Source organism: Scleropages formosus, chromosome 8 (assembly GCF_900964775.1).
Source record: "Scleropages formosus chromosome 8, fSclFor1.1, whole genome shotgun sequence".
NCBI lineage: Eukaryota > Metazoa > Chordata > Actinopteri > Osteoglossiformes > Osteoglossidae > Scleropages > Scleropages formosus.
The window spans coordinates 2,094,301-2,111,205 of NC_041813.1; the positions used below are offsets into that span (position 1 = coordinate 2,094,301).

Below are 16,905 nucleotides of genomic sequence, written 5' to 3' on the forward strand. Positions count from 1 at the left end.
AACGTACTAGACGAGCAGTGTAACGGTAACTAAGTGCGTATTCAACGAGAGGAGTAATCGCGCAAGTGACCCCAGGTAACACTGGTCATGGGTTCCACAATCAGAAAGGGAGTTTGTTCCTTATCGACATAACTGGAGATGAGTACAGCACGTTGTTCTCTTGAGACACTGAAACGTAGCCATCTCCAGATTTGCGATGGCAGCTTACGTGGCGCTACGAGCACCGAGGGGAGCGGGGGTCAGGACTCCTCCGGCAGCACAAGGGTTGCGCTCGAGACGCGACTGTAACATCGGGAACGCGGATTCGATACCGGCGAGTGCCACCACAAAGAGCCACCGTGCGGTAGGGAAGAAGCAGAGGTGAAAGGGAAAGGCACTGCTATGAAGAGGTGGCTGAGGAAAGAGAGGATTCCCTCCCGTGAGACAGAGGAGACGACCTTTGCCCCTCCACTCAGAATCTGCACTGTTTGCGTGATGCAGTCACCGGTCAAAGTCTGACTCGCAGCACCGGGACACCATATGAAATCCCTGCGCACTCTGCCGATCGGCAGCTCCGCCGGGCCTCGACTCCCTGGACCCGTCTCTCACCGCAACATGGGACCCGGCGCCCACGCCTTCGTCCCGCTCCTGCTCCTGCTGTGCCTCACCGGGGCGCCCGCGGCGGCCCTCGGCCAGGAGGCCGACCCCGCGCCCACCAAAGCCGGCGCGGAGGACTCCGGCTGGGGCCTGAACGCCGTCCGCGACGGCTTCCAGGCCGTCAACGGGTATTTCGATTCCGTGGTGGAGCTGATGGGCGGCCGCAACGGCGTGTGCCAGTACCGCTGCCGATACGGTAGGAACAGAGGGCGTGACCGTGTGCCAGTCAAAGCCATTTAAACACGACGGCACAACTACGGAATATGCGGAAAAGAAAGCGGTGCTCTCCGGTGCTCTGCAGCTCTCGGACAAATTAGCAGCAAACATTTCTACTTGGTCTCTAACCTACAAGTCCTGCTGTGCATTACATGAATTCCCCTACAGAACGGTACAAAAGTAGGGTTACATTGTAAGCTCGGGCCTACGTACCCGGGCGTACGCGATTCGCGCTCCGAGCCGAGGTGAACGGAATTAGGTTTATGCTCCAAACCCTGCCGTACATCTCAAACGGTTCTTCTAAAGCGTTCGATATCGGAGTACTTTCTTCTGCCTGTCCTTCATATGAGGGACTCATTACTGGCTCTGAAGACACTATCCACTTATTCACTCACTGGGTTGATGCTTTTCTCCGAAGTGACACACAGTGTTAATTTACCATTATTTACCTATTTATACAGCTGGGTAGTTTTACTGGAGCAAATCAGGCTAAGTACCTCGCTCAAGGGTACCGGGATGCCCGGCCGGTATGCCATACATTCGCATCGCTAAAACGATGCCTTTCCTCACACTCCGTATGTTATGCTATTAACTCATTTTATGCCCCGTTGCCCCTTGATCCTCATTTGCAGTTGTGATCCTGCTGACAGTAAAAGCAAAGTTACACTTTGTTAGCAGACAGTTTGTTAGAACCATTGTCTTAAAATGAAGTTTCCGGTTTAAATCCTCCTGCTGTTGCTGCTCTGCCCTCGAGCACTGTAAATAATGGTGCTGTATAGATGGGTAAATCCTAAGTACCCTGGTACACAAACCTAACATTATAAGTCACTTGGACAAAAGGGTTACGGTTAACATCAATATTTGTCGTGCTGGACAATACTGTCCGTACAAATGTTAACGGCACGTCGCTTAGCGGTACAGCCACGGGGGGTGGAGGGGGGCGGGGGGTCTGCGGTGGCGCCACTGGTCCAGTGATCACTGGGAAGAACAAACAAAGTGCAGCCAGCAGAGCTCGCGACACCTCGGTTGCCCCCTTACCCATCGTCTCATCGCGTCTCGACGGCGTGACACATTCTGAAAGGGGGGGGGGGGGGGGCATTAAAAAAAAAGGGTGAATTAAATTATTTACCGTGAAACCAATTCACAACAGCAACAGTAATAACTACAACACTTGACATTATCAAGTGTCTCGGGAGCAGTTACCGAGTGATGTAGCGCAGCGGTTCTACGTTATTGCCGACAGACTTTGTATCTTTGGCCTTTCTGGCTACGATGGAGACGGTGACTTTGACAGCGAGTCGGGACAGACTTTACATATAATACATCATCATATGTAAACTACAACTAACGCTCCCTAGCTGGTCCTTCACGCCGCTCGCCGTTGTCGTAGGGCAGCCGGTAAAGTGGCGGTTAGAGCTGCTGCCTTCGGGCCCAAAGGTTGCAGGTTTGAATCCCACTTTCAGCAAGGTACTGACCCTGAATTGCTACAGTAAATAATTACCAGCTACATGACAGTCAAACAGGAATAAGTACTAAAGTCTGCAATGTTGGTTTTTACACCGGTAACGATTCGATACCACTCAATATCGTGACAATGGCTACACGTGATAATGTCAGCAGGACAGGCTCCTCTCCTGTGACGATGTTAACGATTAAGTCTGGTACCGAAATCCCAAGCGAGTGGAGACAGGACAAGAATTCTGCCGCCTTAAACATTATTGCGAACGTTAAATGTCAACTAAAATTGCCGCATTACTGAGCACGTTAGGTTCTCTGGTCGCCATCCTGTACGAATACAAACTTGACTTAATACAAATCGAGTCAGAATTTGACATTTAAGGAAGAATAGAACATTAAGAAGACAAAGGGACTCGGGCCTTTATATCACTTTTCGGTTCACATCCGGAACGGAACATATTCTTTGATGCTTCGAAAGTAACGAAAGCTTCGTGTACTATAGCAGAACCCGTCTCCGTCTCGCAGGAAAGGCTCCTCTGGCGCGTCCCGACTACAAGAGCCCCGAACCCAACGGATGCAGCCTCTCTCTGCTGGGCTACCAGGTACCGCAAAGTGTATGTAACTAAAGGAGCCTACATGCATGCGTGCGCACATATTAGCTGAAAACCCACACATGTAACAGAATTCCTACAACCGTCTAAAAAACGCCCAGCAAAATAACGCACGCAGCCGAGCATCTCCGGACGCGCGTAACCGTTCCTCTCCGACCGTCCGACAGCTGGACGCGGGGATCCCGGCCATGACCAAGTGCTGCAACCAGCTGGACGCGTGCTACGACACCTGCGGCTCCAACAAGTACCGCTGCGACTCCAAGTTCCGCTGGTGCCTTCACGGAATCTGCTCCGACCTCAAGCGGAGTCTGGGCTTCGTCTCGAAGGTCGAAGGTGAGACGCCGTTCTCCGTCGTCCCCCCTCTAGCATCCCGACGCTACAGGCATCCGCTTCTGCTTCTTCCACATGGACGCACAGAGCCGAAAGCCAGCAAAGCCATTACTTTTGCTCGCGTCTGTTCTCAACGTGTCCTTCTAATACCTCCCCCGTAGCTTGCGAGACTCTGGCTGATACGCTGTACAATGCCGTTTGGACACTTGGCTGCAGACCCTACATGAATAGCCAGAGGGCAGCATGCTTCTGCGAAGGGGAGGAGAAGGATGAGCTGTAGCGAGGCTCTGAGCTCACCTACCGCGCTCGGCGAAGCCCGGATCCGCGGAGGCCGGGAAGAACGCGGATCAACGTATCGCAACTCTGGAACCAGTAGACATCATGAACCAAGAAATGCAGCTAAGGAGGCAGCGCGATGAGAGGGGAGGGGGGAAAAAAAACACAGAAAGACACAGTCCAAACAGCCGCAGCTCAGGATCCGGGCTCACGCCGAGACGACGACGTGGCCCCGGAACCCGTATCGGGAACGGCGCAAGCCGGAACCAACGGTACCCAAAATAAGCAAAGAACCGCAGAGCCGAGGAACACTACAGCACTGCTCAAGCAGATCAACTGGAGACACCAGCCTTGTAACCCAAAGGTTGCAGGTTCGAGTCCCAGCAGGGGTGGTAGTCTAGAGCGTGCACTTTGACAACCTCACAAAACACATTTTGTGTGCGCGCGCACACATTAAACCCTTCAAACAAGATGGCCTTTGCAGTGTGGGGGACAACTAGTACAGGTGCTTTGGTAACCGTAGCAACAGATCAACACACAATCGCTGCGGCCTGAGCCCCGACACAACTTGCATTTTCCAAGTTTCCGCTGCACAGTTGCTGCGTAGATACACGGGCACCGAGTTGCACGTAACCATCCTCTCGGCGCGTCTCATTATTAGCCTAATTCGTGGACATTTTAGGGCGACTTCACTTCCAACACTTCTTCGGAAGTCAAACGGAGCTTTGCACAAAGCAAACAATTCTGTAAAACCGGTACATTCAAAGGGGTTATTTTGTTCTTAGCATCATGATGCCAACTTTGCAAACATATCTAGAGCCGCACTGCAAATTGCCCGAAGTCTAAACCAACAGCATGTAAAACACATGGGATGGGGATTATTCCAGCACTTTATTCCACGGTACGTCTTTTTTTTTTTTGGCAACATAACATGATGTAAACGTGTACGAAAGTATTGTTAAGATTTATTTGAGAGCAATAACAGTGCTTTAATTTATTGATTTGTCTCTTAAAAATTGAACTGTAAACCCTTTGAAAGCTCCCTTTCTCCACGGCCTCGCCAAACTCTTCCCATGGAGAAAGGCAGCTTTTTGATGCTCAGCTTCCTCCCCCCCCCCCCCCCCCCCCCCAACCCCCAAATATGGTTCATGAAAAACTACGGTGCATTTTAATTTCTTGTAAAAATTCCACATGAAATAAAATGGCCCAAACATTCGACTGTCTACTTGGCTACCAAATTACGAGCGACTGGCTTTCAAAACACACGACTGCAGGTGAACTCACAGGGGCAACAGTTTACAGAGTGGCTTTATTGATAGGTGAAAAAATTTTATAGCAAATATGCATACACTACAGTGTTTCTAGAGTATGTAACAAACTCTGACCAATAACCCAGTCTTTTTAAATGCAGTTAAGCGTTTCACACGAAGCTTCGTGTTCTCAATTTTACTTTACATACATGCACAAAACAGGAATACTTTAATATATATTGGCACATTATGTTTTACGTTCACGCAAGGTAATGTCAAACTTGGCGGCGGCGGAAGCAAAGCGAGTGCGGCGCGAAGAAGGACCGAGCGGCGTCGAGGTTTCTCGTCTCGTGCGGAGGAACGAGCCGCCGCTCTCGCTAAACTGTCCGGAACAAACCTGTCGGTCAGCCGACGCGAGTACATACTTGTGCAAAATGTGCACGGATTGAACAGCCGGAGATGACGGAACGTATGAGAGAATGACGACAAGTAACTGCTTCCTCCTGGAGGCTCCTGAGAGAGACAGTGTGTTTGCGCCGCACCCTTACCGGGGTAAAGCTTTACGCTTCTCGCTGGACACGGGCTTCAAATCCCTGCTCTAATACCCTAGAGTGAGGTACTTGGCCTGAACTGCCGCTGTGAAATATTGGGGATCAAATGATAGGCTGCAGCGAGAAAACACAATAATAATAATAATAATTATAGAAACGATAATAACGATACAAAGAGTAATAGTAATATGCATCAGCTTGAGAACGATACTCTCGAGTGTGAGTTTGTGTGTGGGTGTGAGTGAGAGAAAGAGAAAGCGGAAATGGAAAGTTCACAGAGGGCAGCCTGGACAGGTGTTGCTCTCACGGGTCCGGTAGGATACGGATGGGACCCCCGGAGAGGATGCGCTGCTCCTGGTACTTGTCGCTCCGCACCTGTCGGCGCAGCCGTCTCTGACAGCCCCGAGAGCACCGGGAGTCGCTCTCGCCCTCCCCGCACACCAGCACCCGACAGTGCAGGAACACCTCCTGTAGAGACGGACGGACGGACGGACCGTCAGGAACTCGTTACTCGCGCGCCGACGTCGCGCAGAGCGAAAGGACAAACTCACCCCGTTGTCGTTGCCCACAAACTTAAAGACCGGCACTTGGAAGTGTTTGGAGAGCTGGTCCTTGGAGTTATACTGCTTCACCGTCTCATCGGAGATACATCTGCGGAGAGAGCGGGAACGGAAAGAGAGCGAGACGCGGTGGGTCATGTCATCGACAAACCGCACGTCCTCCACGACGACTCTCCTGCACACGTCCCTCCTGCCCCGCGCTCAACGTGGACACGCTGCTAGCGTCGCACCTCCAGACTAGCAAAGCCCAGCTCTCTTATTATTGTCAGCTGGGTCACGTTCGAGAGCCCCGTTAACATTTGCGCGATCGCGTAGCGCGATGGCGCTCGACGACTCGGCCGACCGGGAACGGCTCCTCTTCCGCAGTCTCTCCATCGCAGAGGAGATGAGATTCGAGGGCCTGAGATGATCTCAATACACAGCCTTTTGCAAGTATGCTAACGCGAGGTAAATCCCATCGCTGCGGCAGCGCAAGACATTCGGACCGGCTCTTGCCTTCATTGCCCACGTGCTCCTCCGTTTGAGGAGCTCGGGCCCGCGAAGCCAGCCCTCCCCGCCGCCGAGGTCGTAAGCGGCCGATCGCGGCCCTCACCCGTCTTTGATGAGGTAGTATTTCAGCACCTCGTCCGTCCTGGGGCTCGGCGTAGCGAAGCAGCTCTCCACCAAGGCGGCGAGGCCATCCACCCGCTCCCGGGGCTCCACGCCAAAGAAGAGGGAGTCGCGGAGCCGGAGCTGCGGCGGCGCGCGGTACGGCTCGGAGAAGTCGGCGCCCTTGAAGAGCTCCAAACTGAAAGGGAAGACGCCGGCGCTGCGGCCCGCCAGCTCCAAGGTGGCGCCCCGCGGGTTGGGCACGTAGCCGTCCGACACCTCGTAGCTGCGCGGGAACTCGCAGGTCACCGGCAGCACCAGCTTGCTCGTCCGAACGATGACGTCGCCGCTGCTGCTGGGGCTGGACCGGGGCAAGCCGGTCACCAGGTTGGTCCCCACGATTCTGTCATCGGTCACCTGCGGCCATCACGCAAGAGGGGAGGGAAACTGGGGTCAAGTCCCTGACACCTCACTCAAACCAGTCAAATGTAACAGCTGCACCTAAAACACAGAGGACAGAGATTCAAGGTTGTGGAAATACGCGGTACAGTCGGTAAGTTTGGACTGGCAACCCCACGAGGGGGGCGCGGCAGGTTTGACCGGGTCCCGCTCTCCGGCGGGTTCGAGTCCCGCTTGGGATGCCTTGCTGTGGACGGGCGGTCCCGTCCTGGATGTGTCCCCTTCCCCTCCGGCCTTATGCCCTGCGTTGCCGGGTTAGGCTCCGGTTCGCCGCGACCCCAAATGGGGCAAGCGGTTTCAGACAACGTGTGTGCGTGGCAACCTCCACCTTATTATGCCACCGCTGCAGCATTAGAGGATCTAGATTGTTTTCCAGATTCTGGGGAGACCAGCGACGGTAGACGCCATAGGTGCCGAGAGTCCCGGATGGACCCGAACCCAGACCGTTCCTCTCAGAGGCTGGACTCACCTGCAGCACAGTGCCGCAGGTCTTGAGGCTGAAGTTCAGGTTGACGTGGGTGCCGTTGGAGATCCCACGGCAAGAGGAGTTGGACAGGAAGAGCTCGAGGCCCCCCACCAGCTCCTTGGGCACGGACACCTCGATGGAGCCCGAGTGGCACTGCACCGGCACTGAGGACGCAACGCAGAAAGAATCCTCATCGCAAGCGCCCGGTTGTCCTCGGACAAAAATCTTGTCACACGGTCCACGGAGCGTCTTCACTCGCGCGCATCTAAATGGCAACACGTCCCACAAACGCACGCTTTCTAGCGCAGACAAACACCTGACCTTTCCCGCTGCTGAATACCTACACACACACTCACGCGCACACATACTCTATTAATTTCCCTCTCTTCAACACACACACGCAGACACGGGCGCACTCTCCACCCTCACCCTGGCAGGTACGCCCGTCGTCTCCCAGCGCGAGACCCCGCGGACAGTGGCACCGGTAGGAATCCCGCAGCACGGAGCAGCCGTGGCTGCAGCCTCCGTTGTTACTGTGGCAGCCCTGGATCTCTAGGGACGAGAGGAAGCGGAGTCGCAAAACCAAAGAGCCAAGGTTCGAGATCACGGAAATGCGGTACGGTTGCCGGAAGCCGGCTCTCGGCGGCGGTTCCCCGGATTTGACGCACGCCGACAGGGGAGATAAAGGGCAGCGACGTCACCTCAAGTGACGCAACAGCGATGAGCTCACCTTCGCAGCTCTGCCCGTCCTGCGCCAGCACTTTCCCCGGACCGCAATCGCAGCGACGGGAGCCCTTGGTGTTGACGCACACCTCCGCGCAGCCCCCATTGTTGCGCTCGCACTCGTTGAGATCTGGGGCAGGGGGGCACACACACGCACACACACAGAACACAAGTGTGAGCCACGTAGGCCATGGAGGGAATAGCGACTGGCTTCTCGCAAGCAAGATCGCTGCCCGTCATGCTTGTCACTTTCATTCTCTCCCCCCGAAGGCCACAACCCTTTGTCGCATCAATCCTTCCGTTCTCTGATCGCGGTGCGATGCCAGCTTCGCTAGCTTCACGTCGAGTACAATCACATCTCTCAGCTCCAGGTGCTCCCGTTTCCTCCCATACTGCTTCACTAGCATTTCTCTGCTCCTTTCTCACCCAAGCAGGTCTGTCCATCGGGGCCCAAGGTGGTTCCGGTGCCACATCGGCACTCCAAGCCCTGGCAGTCCGGGGTCGCGCACTCCACCTCGTCACAGATGTCGTAGAAATCTGGAGAACGAAGGAAAGACGGAAAGAGAGACGCTTTCGGGACGAATGCCAGAGAAACGAGAATCGGAAAGGCTCTCGGGCTCGGGCCACACGTCCTTCATCGACGCAAAGCCTGAGAGGTGGAAAGGCCCGAAACCTGGAGCCTATTGCAAAGAAAGGCTTGTGCACCTGGGGAGCACGACACAAGCACAGACAAGAAGAGACAGAGACAGAGGGGGGACAGATAGAGAGAGAGCGAGTGCGTGACACTCACGTCCACAGTAGACGTGGAAGCACACGGTGGGGCGCGGCAGGCGGTACACGTAATACCCCCCCGCGCAGGCCTTGACGTCCACTGTGGCGTTCCACTGGCAGCAGTTGTCGTTGAAGCTGGCGCAGGCGGGCAGCGTGACGACGCCGTCGCTCGGCTGCGGGTGGGTTCCGTCGAGCCAGATGGGCGCGTGGGTGCCGCAGTGGTTCTCCGCTATGCAGAAGGTGGGCATGGCGTCGCCCGCCATGCCCGTGAAGCGGTACCACTCGCCGTTCACGTGGTTGTCGCACAGGGGTACGCCCACCGAGTGGTTCACGTGGTGGTCCGTGTTCCTCCACGGCTCGTTGAGGCTGATGTAGGCCGAGCAGGGGTCCGGCTCTGGTTCGCGGGGTGGTGCAGCGTAACGTAACACTTCTTACTCACACGCTCATTGTAACAAGGGTCATAGGGCGTTTGCCACTTCACTTCCACCTTAACTACTCGGAGGGTTTCAAATGAAAGCTGAAACATCAGTCGCTCAGTTTGTCACGGTTCGGGATTTACTTTTGATCCAAGATCATAACTAGTCGTATTGATCAACGGATAATAAAGTCCTGCTCCCGCTGTGCTGCCGACAGCAGAGTTTTACACCGAGGATGTACGAGGGCTCCTTTCCCGCGCGAGAAGATTCGACAGAATTACGCTTTATTTCCCCAGACTAGCTCCTTCCCTAAACCGAACGGCCTCATCAAAAGCAGGCAGATCAGGCAGCGGCAAAACAACGTCTGTCCTGCGTGCGAAGGACACGGGTGGAAATGCGGCGCCGTGATGCTGTCGATCGCCACGGTGACGGAAAAGACTCGGCGGGGCCAAAGGAGTAAAGTGCAGACAACAATCGACAGCCCCCCGCCCACGCCCACGGCACAACCTAATTAAGTGGCAGAACGAAGCCTGGATACAGGCACAGAGACAGATGGGAGGGGGGAGATGAGAAATGATCTGACGACAAGCGAGAGTTAATCACAGGCTGTCGGCAGGGAGAAGCGGGTGCGGAGAGATCCCTTCCGCTGGAAAGCGCTGCCAAGACGCCTCTGTGACAGGCGGCTGAGATCAAGCGGTACGATCCGAGCGGCTCGGGAGCCAGAGAAACGCAGCGGCGAGGAGGAGCGTGTGCGGGAGTGAGAGAGACGGCAGGAACGGCTGCTGCCGCAGTCTGTAAACTTCTCATTAGCAGGTACTCGGCGGCGGAGAACCGGTGGAAGCGCAAGTACTCGGAGACGCCGCGCGTGAGAAACCAACATCTTTGTCCTCATTATACTCAAATTTGGGTAACGTGACTATGCTCAATACTCAAACCTCTCTTCTGCATATAAGCGGAGCTCTACTTCTACTTCTTCGTCACCGAGCCGACGAACCTGTCGAATCCGCCCGCGTAGAACTCGCAGAACGTAGAGGGTTCCGGAACAGGCGTCCGAGTAACTCACCTACGGCCTCTCCTTGGTTGGCATCCTGGAGGAGGAGGGTGAGGAGCAGCAACAGCATATCTGGGCTGATGGAAGACACAGGAGCAGAAGTCAGGGTGCAAGTGGAAGTCAAGCGGAATCGCACCGAGTCTCAGGTAGCAGAGCAGCCGTCCGTCCGGTCCGCTGTTCCGGTGGGCTCGGACTCTCTGGACCGGCTGAGGAAAACAGGGCTTCCTTTTAATAGGACAGACTCTTATCTTCAAGCAGGAAAGCGAGGCTGGGACAAGGGCTTGACCGCCAGGGCTGGAAGGCTCTTTGCGGATGCCCCCCCCTTCGCCCAGCGACATGACAATCGTCCCATTATTCACAGAGTAGGTCTTTTCCTGGGATGACACGAGGCACCGCGATCCTGGGCTCTTCATGCGCTCCAGCTCAGAGGTCCTTCTCTTACCGTCCCACTCTCAGCTGCGCGCACCACATCCTTCCGCTATTTAACATCTAGCCTGTTGACCTTTCACTCCTTCCTTCTTAGTTCCCCTCCAGCAAACCAAGAGCCATCCGCCAAAATTCACATATGACGGTCTCTCTGCAACCCAGAACTTTCCATATCTCCATTTTCTTTCCATGCAAACTCCAGGATGTCTCTCGGCTCCTTCGCCCCTTTTCCACAGAATTCCCGGAAGGACACAATCATCGAATGGGGAGTGAACTCAACTGAGCACGACCCATCTGTGGCCGGGGTCACTAGGGGGTTTGCCACCCATCAATAGATGCTCACCAACAACTTGAAGCAGGGTGAGCGTAAACGCAGCAGTCCGAGCTCTTCGTGTCACAATGGGGCACAAAGTGAAGCGTCACTTTTGCTAGAACAAATGGGCTAATTTATTTAATGTACAAATCTTAATAAGCTTTGCAGTTTCAATTTAGATGGCACCTTAAGCAACCAAGATTTTTTTTTTCCCCCCTTCTCCTCCCCCCCCGGTGATTTAAATTAATTGCGTCCCGAGTCAATAAAGGGCCATTAGATGAAATGAACTGGAACGTGCCAGACTTACTTCACGATTACTTTGCGCGGACCTTCCTCGTTCCCTCTTTGTCTCGAATAGATGAAGTGGGCCGAACACCACCGACTAATGGAAGCGTTACCCAAAAGATCTGGGGTTTAAACGGAACGCTCAGCTCCCGGTCTCGGCCGAAAATAAATCGCTGACCTCAGAAGAGGCGTATTGTACTAAAAAAAGGGCGAAACCTTCCACGTTTACGGGCGGATCGCCTGCGGCGGAGTGCTGAATCTGCACGTATAGCACGGTAAGTACACACGGAGGAAAAGCCCTGGGGAACGCTCCTTCATCAGTCATGTGGGCTACTTTGTCACTTGTGCAGAGAGCCAACAAATTCCACCATTAGCAGTGTCCTGCCCCAGTCGAATTGTAAATATACCACGTTCACAGGTCTGTGTTCCAATTTGCATTTCACCACACTATTTCACTTAATGCGTCACCAAGCAGCTCAAAGAACACACTTGTCCCTGGATACCCAAGAAGCCATTAAAGCAGGGGCACGTTCCATTCGCGTCACATCCGTACCACTGCCAGTGTACAGCAGAAAATAGTGTACAGCCATGCGCCGCTTAACGACTGACAGCATATACGAAGGTGGTCCCATACGATAACGCAGCTGAAAAATTCTGATCGACTGGCGACGTCGTAGCGCAACGTGTTGCGTGTTTGTGGCGCTGCTGCCGTAAACAAACCTACTGCGCTGTCAGTCGTATAAAAGTACAATATATATAGTTATGTACAGTACATAATACTTAACACTTTCGTTACTATTTTATGCATTTACCATACCGTAAATATCGTCATTTCACTGTGTACTTTTTCTACTTGGTTTACTGTAAAACAGTATGCTGTGTTACGCCTGCAGCAGTGTCATAAATCTCGTGTTTACCGCGTCACTTGACTGCATTGAGGCTGTACCATCTAGGCGTGTATAAGTACACTACGATCGAGGCTATGCTGTCTAGGTGTTAAGTACACTCTATGATCGAGGCTATACCATCTAGGTGTGTATAGGTACACTGACGTTCGCACAGCAACTAAATCGCACAATGATGAATTCCTCAGAACGTACCGCCGTCGTTAATCGACACATCCGCATAGCGTGAAACGCAACTGATGTCACAGGACAACAGCTTCACAAAGCCATTTTAAACATGAGAAATCCATACACACACGGAAGGTGAAGGGTTACAGACCAACTGTTCTTTAACGTCGTGAGGACAGGCCTATCGCAGGAGGATGTCAAGCAGATACGAGAAGAACTGAAGGTCAAGGACTGGCGGAGCAGGTCAAGGCGCTGCTGTTCAAAGCAGTTCCCTCCTGAAACAGTCCGCTACGTAAATATAAATATCAATCACCAAACACCGTTACAGTACAACAAAACAGAGCAGCTGGTAAACAGTGTAATTTTTCCACGTTATACTCACCACAACTCTGATACAGGCGCCGGGAAACCGGAGAAACGGCAAACCGGTCTCGGCCACACTGACCGTATTTGCAACGAAACACTGAAAACATCAATAATTTTCAGAAAAGCTACATTAAATACATTTCTACTTTATTCTATTTTTCTATTGGTTCTTAAAAAAAATAACAGGATTAAGGTTTGACCGATTTCTATCTGTTTGTGAAATCGGCCGTTTAAGTCTAATTTGAGGGACCAAAACACAAGGCTTTTAATAGCTTCATAAAGTAATCAGAAAGAAATGGCATGTATAAAATGAAAACAAGATTGAAAACTAAGGACTCACCTTATTACATGTACATTGTAGCGTGAAGATTTAAACTGGAAGGCAAATGGGCTCAGCACCACGCAACAAAATATTCCAAAAACTGAATAAGTATTTTATTGATAACTGAATTACATTTCTCTTTTATACATATTTCATAAATGATACATGATTTTACATAGTTTAAATTTTTTTCATCTCATCAACATTACAGCATCCAATGCCAACAGAAAAGGAAAAGGGACCCAAAAAGAACAGAAAAGGAACAATTAAGTCCTACATCCTGTTTCACTTGCATTTTCTTTTCTTTTTTTTTTTTTTTTAACTTTTTTTTTTTTTTATCATCTTTGATAACGGCACACAAACAGGATAAAAACTTTAAAACAATGCACACGTTAAAAAAAAAAAAAAAAAAAAAATGTAAAAAAATTGAACTAAAAGGGGATTTTAAAAAGACACAAAGGAACCGGGAGGAACGTGCACACTTGGGGGGGGGGGTTTCACTACATGCTCTCAGCAGGAGTTCCTCTCCTCTCGTCGTCTGAGCTCGGAGGTGATGCGGAGGTAGCGGGCTGCTTCTGTGGGCCCTCACACAAGCCCCCCCAAAGGACAGATGGACGGTCAGGGAACCGACGGGGGAACCGAAGGACAGAAAACTGACAGGCTCGTTCTACTCCACCACGGCTCACCGCATTCAGGATTACATTACGGCAAGGGCTGCATGTGCTTGGGGTGCAGGTGGGTGGCAGCTACAGATGACAGCCAGGTCTGAGCCGGGAAAGACCAAAGAGCGCAACAGGAAGCAACCCCATCATCGCCCTCCACAAATAGGAGATCATTTCTCCAGACAGTGCTCCGAAATCAGCATCTTTTGGTACTTTTTTTTTTTTTTTTTTATTAAATTCTTGTTTTTATAATTATCCCTTGTAAACATACATTCATGCAACACCCGCTTTAGAATAAATTCCCTATATATGATATATTTCTTGATTTTAAAAAACAAAAACAAACAACACACCTGGAGATGGTGATAGAGATGAGGGCATCAGCAACAGCGATGGTGAGGTAACAAGACAGACAAGTACTTTTGTCCCCGGTCAGCGGATCGACGGGAAGCAGTCAAATATTGTCGTCGAAGAAAGGGGTGCACTGACAGCGTAGCCTCCTCCGCTTGCTGAGGCTGGGGTGAATAGCACTTATCACAGGACTCTTCTGCATCCAGTGGATGAAGATACACGAGTAGATGGACTTCCCTGTACTTTCAACATGCCTGGGAGCGCCGATTCCATGTCTACGAACGACAGAGGTGTTGCTCATATGTTCCAACCCAGCATGGAAAAACATTCCAAACAATACATGAAACTCCATTCACTCCAGCTCCTTACACTGCTACCATGGGAGCCTTTCAGCAGGACACTCATGTGTGGGCCTCCCACGTGAGGGCAGGGAAGGGCAAGGTCGGCAGAGACATGGCAAAAGAGGTGCTTTCCGGTGCTCTCTGAGAAAGACCCGCCTCCTTGGTGCTGACCAAGAGCTACATGTGAAAAGACCAAGTCCTCTCTCTCCTTCCCTTCACACTAACATCACCTCCATCCTACCAAAGTCATCACACTTAAAGCATGAAGCCACAAGCTTGCATTTGTACCTGTGGACTTTGTCATCGTTTCCTTGTGTCGCCCAGGCCGGACGCAGACAGCTCGCTGCGCTGAGCGCCGGAACTCCTAGATCGACAACCTTCACTGCGCAATGGAGACTAAGGAGGAGAGAAACAACACCGTCCCAAACAAAGGGGACACAACTGACACGGCCATTCAAGTACACACAAGGAACATGGATATGGCTTTAAATGCCCGCGGAGGGGCTTCGGACAGAGTGGGACCATTTAAGCGCGTAGGTCTGTGGGACAATGAGAGTCTCCACAGCAACAAAAACAAGGGGCAAGCTTGCAAAACTAGACAAATGCACAGGTAAATGTGTCCATCACACATAGCCCATCCTGCCTGACCTTCTGGGGACACTGGGAGCTTGGTGTCTCTACAAAACAAGTCAAAACTTAGTCAGTACATGAGTTCATAAAGAATTGATTCAGGGCACTTTGTTCTTACTGCAACAACATGAATCTCAGTGGAAGGAATGGATTCTATGATCAGGAAGAGGTTTCCTCAAAAGAGTGTCAGTTTAATTTCCAGCAAAACTATTCGAAAGGACCCAATAGTCTGTCTTATCATAGATAAGACTGTCATAGAAGCGATATAGCGCCTGTAGCTGAACTGAGCAGTGCTGTGGGCCTTCCAGCAGGACCCCTTGCCAGGCTTTTCATGAAGACGACACTATGCGAAGGACCGCCGAAATATGTTTAAAAAGACACCTCCAATCGTCCAGCTACCTTGCACATTGAGGAGGCTACATTACCAAGAGCATCTCTCTCATCAGAGTCTGACTTCACCTAAATGACTTCTTTAGATTCACAGCCCTTTGTGTCAAAACCTCTAACACAGATCTTCAGGAAGATGCTCCTTCCAACACACCACCACAGTTCCAGATTTTGGCTCTTAAACATGCTTGCCATTCTGAGCTCTGAAAACAATACCACAGAGGCCCGACTGTCATACCGCACCCTGGGAAGTAATGGTGATGAGGCACTATGGGAAATGTAGTTAGTGTTAAGTAGTTACCATAGATGTCTCAACAGCCCATGATGACAGCAGCAATCATCAGTTCCAGAGGAACCTGGGAGAGGTGGAGATTGTGCTATTGAACAGTGTCCCTGAAAACAAAGACAAACCTCAGCTCTGTCCACACAGCAGTAGACGGGGTCCGGCTGTATAGCGTGTGCGCAGGAGATGAGAGTCTGTAATTGCAGGGAGGTCTCTAATGAACGTGGATATGGTCACAAGGGTAAGATATTTCACATATCCTCCACAGGCATGTGTGACTGACTGGATGATAAAGAACGAGCTTCTATCAAACTGTGGATTTAAACAAGATTCTCTTTTAACAAAGTTATTATGGCTTTTAAAATAAAAAGTGCCAAAGTTTTTGGAATATTTGAACACACAGTGACGTTTTTGCTGGCAGTACTTGCAAACACACACAACAGAGGGTCCATACTGGAAGCTGGAGAAGAAGGAAGTGAGGGGAGCACTGCGTTGCCCACTGCACTCTCCACCCCATATGCCGGCCACACTCAATCGAGCACAGGAAGAGCACCCAACGTAACGCACCATGCGTTCAGCTATCTGTCGCACTTGATGGGTGCAGCATGACTCAGCTTGGCGGATCAGCCAAAGACATAGACATGGATATGTGTGTGCATGTGTGTGGGGGGGGGGTGTGGGGGGGGGGGCTCAGAGCTCTCCCTTGATGGCTCACATCCTGTTACATTCTCTACATTCACCCCATCCAGAGTGTGCAGCAGAAGGTCCTTGAGGAATTTCAACAGCTGGAATATCATGTTCGTCCACATGGACCCAGGAAGCGAGGATGAGGGGGAGATGGGGTATCGAGCATCTCTTCTGAGTAACCATGTCAGTTCTTCGGGTGGTGGTAGGGACTTGGCATGAACCCTCTGTGTCAATCTCTTACAACGATACAGGGCACCATGACTTCTTGCACGTTGTCACTCCAACTCCCCATTTCTCCATTTTCACCAACTTCCTTGCAAGCCATTGTTTTGTTCCTTTTTCGGGAAAAAAAAACACCTCTCTCCTTTTTCTGCCTCTCATCTTTTCATTTTGTATTTTCTTTGTTTTTAGTCTGAA

At 51.7% G+C, this 16,905-nt stretch overlaps 2 protein-coding genes across 3 annotated transcripts; one reads left to right on the forward strand and one right to left on the reverse strand.

Annotated features, from left to right (window-relative positions):
- Positions 1-214: 214 nt before the first annotated feature.
- Positions 215-4,506, forward strand: pla2g12b (phospholipase A2, group XIIB). Of its 2 annotated transcripts, none has more exons than XM_029254322.1 (4): positions 215-832; positions 2,836-2,924; positions 3,089-3,254; positions 3,413-4,506. In XM_029254322.1, exons 1-4 carry the CDS (start codon positions 520-522, stop codon positions 3,529-3,531), a joined length of 687 nt encoding a protein of 228 aa, XP_029110155.1. In that variant the 5' UTR covers positions 215-519; the 3' UTR covers positions 3,532-4,506. The 2 variants fall into 2 exon arrangements, with proteins under 2 accessions (XP_029110155.1, XP_018593704.2); XM_018738188.2 differs by having other exon boundaries at positions 216-832; positions 2,836-2,912.
- A 140-nt stretch (positions 4,507-4,646) lies between these two features.
- oit3 (oncoprotein induced transcript 3) lies at positions 4,647-10,693 on the reverse strand. Its single transcript, XM_018738190.2, has 9 exons — positions 10,375-10,693; positions 8,915-9,289; positions 8,551-8,661; positions 8,132-8,254; positions 7,831-7,953; positions 7,405-7,565; positions 6,481-6,893; positions 5,880-5,979; positions 4,647-5,796 (listed from the first exon to the last, which is right to left on the reverse strand). The coding sequence occupies exons 1-9, from the start codon at positions 10,430-10,432 to the stop codon at positions 5,632-5,634; spliced, it is 1,629 nt and encodes a 542-aa protein (XP_018593706.2). The 5' UTR covers positions 10,433-10,693; the 3' UTR covers positions 4,647-5,631.
- Between the last annotated feature and the right edge of the window lie 6,212 nt (positions 10,694-16,905).

Coding starts and splice junctions, on each gene's coding strand:
- pla2g12b (XM_029254322.1), top strand. CDS start 520: ATGAAATCCCTGCGCACTCTGCCGATCGGCAGCTCCGCCGGGCCTCGA. Junction 833..2,835: donor CCAGTACCGCTGCCGATACG/GTAGGAACAGAG, acceptor TCCGTCTCGCAG/GAAAGGCTCCTCTGGCGCGT. Junction 3,255..3,412: donor CTTCGTCTCGAAGGTCGAAG/GTGAGACGCCGT, acceptor CCTCCCCCGTAG/CTTGCGAGACTCTGGCTGAT.
- oit3 (XM_018738190.2), bottom strand. CDS start 10,432: ATGCTGTTGCTGCTCCTCACCCTCCTCCTCCAGGATGCCAACCAAGGA. Junction 8,662..8,914: donor CTTCCACGTCTACTGTGGAC/GTGAGTGTCACG, acceptor TTCGTTCTCCAG/ATTTCTACGACATCTGTGAC. Junction 7,566..7,830: donor CGACGGGCGTACCTGCCAGG/GTGAGGGTGGAG, acceptor TTGCGTCCTCAG/TGCCGGTGCAGTGCCACTCG.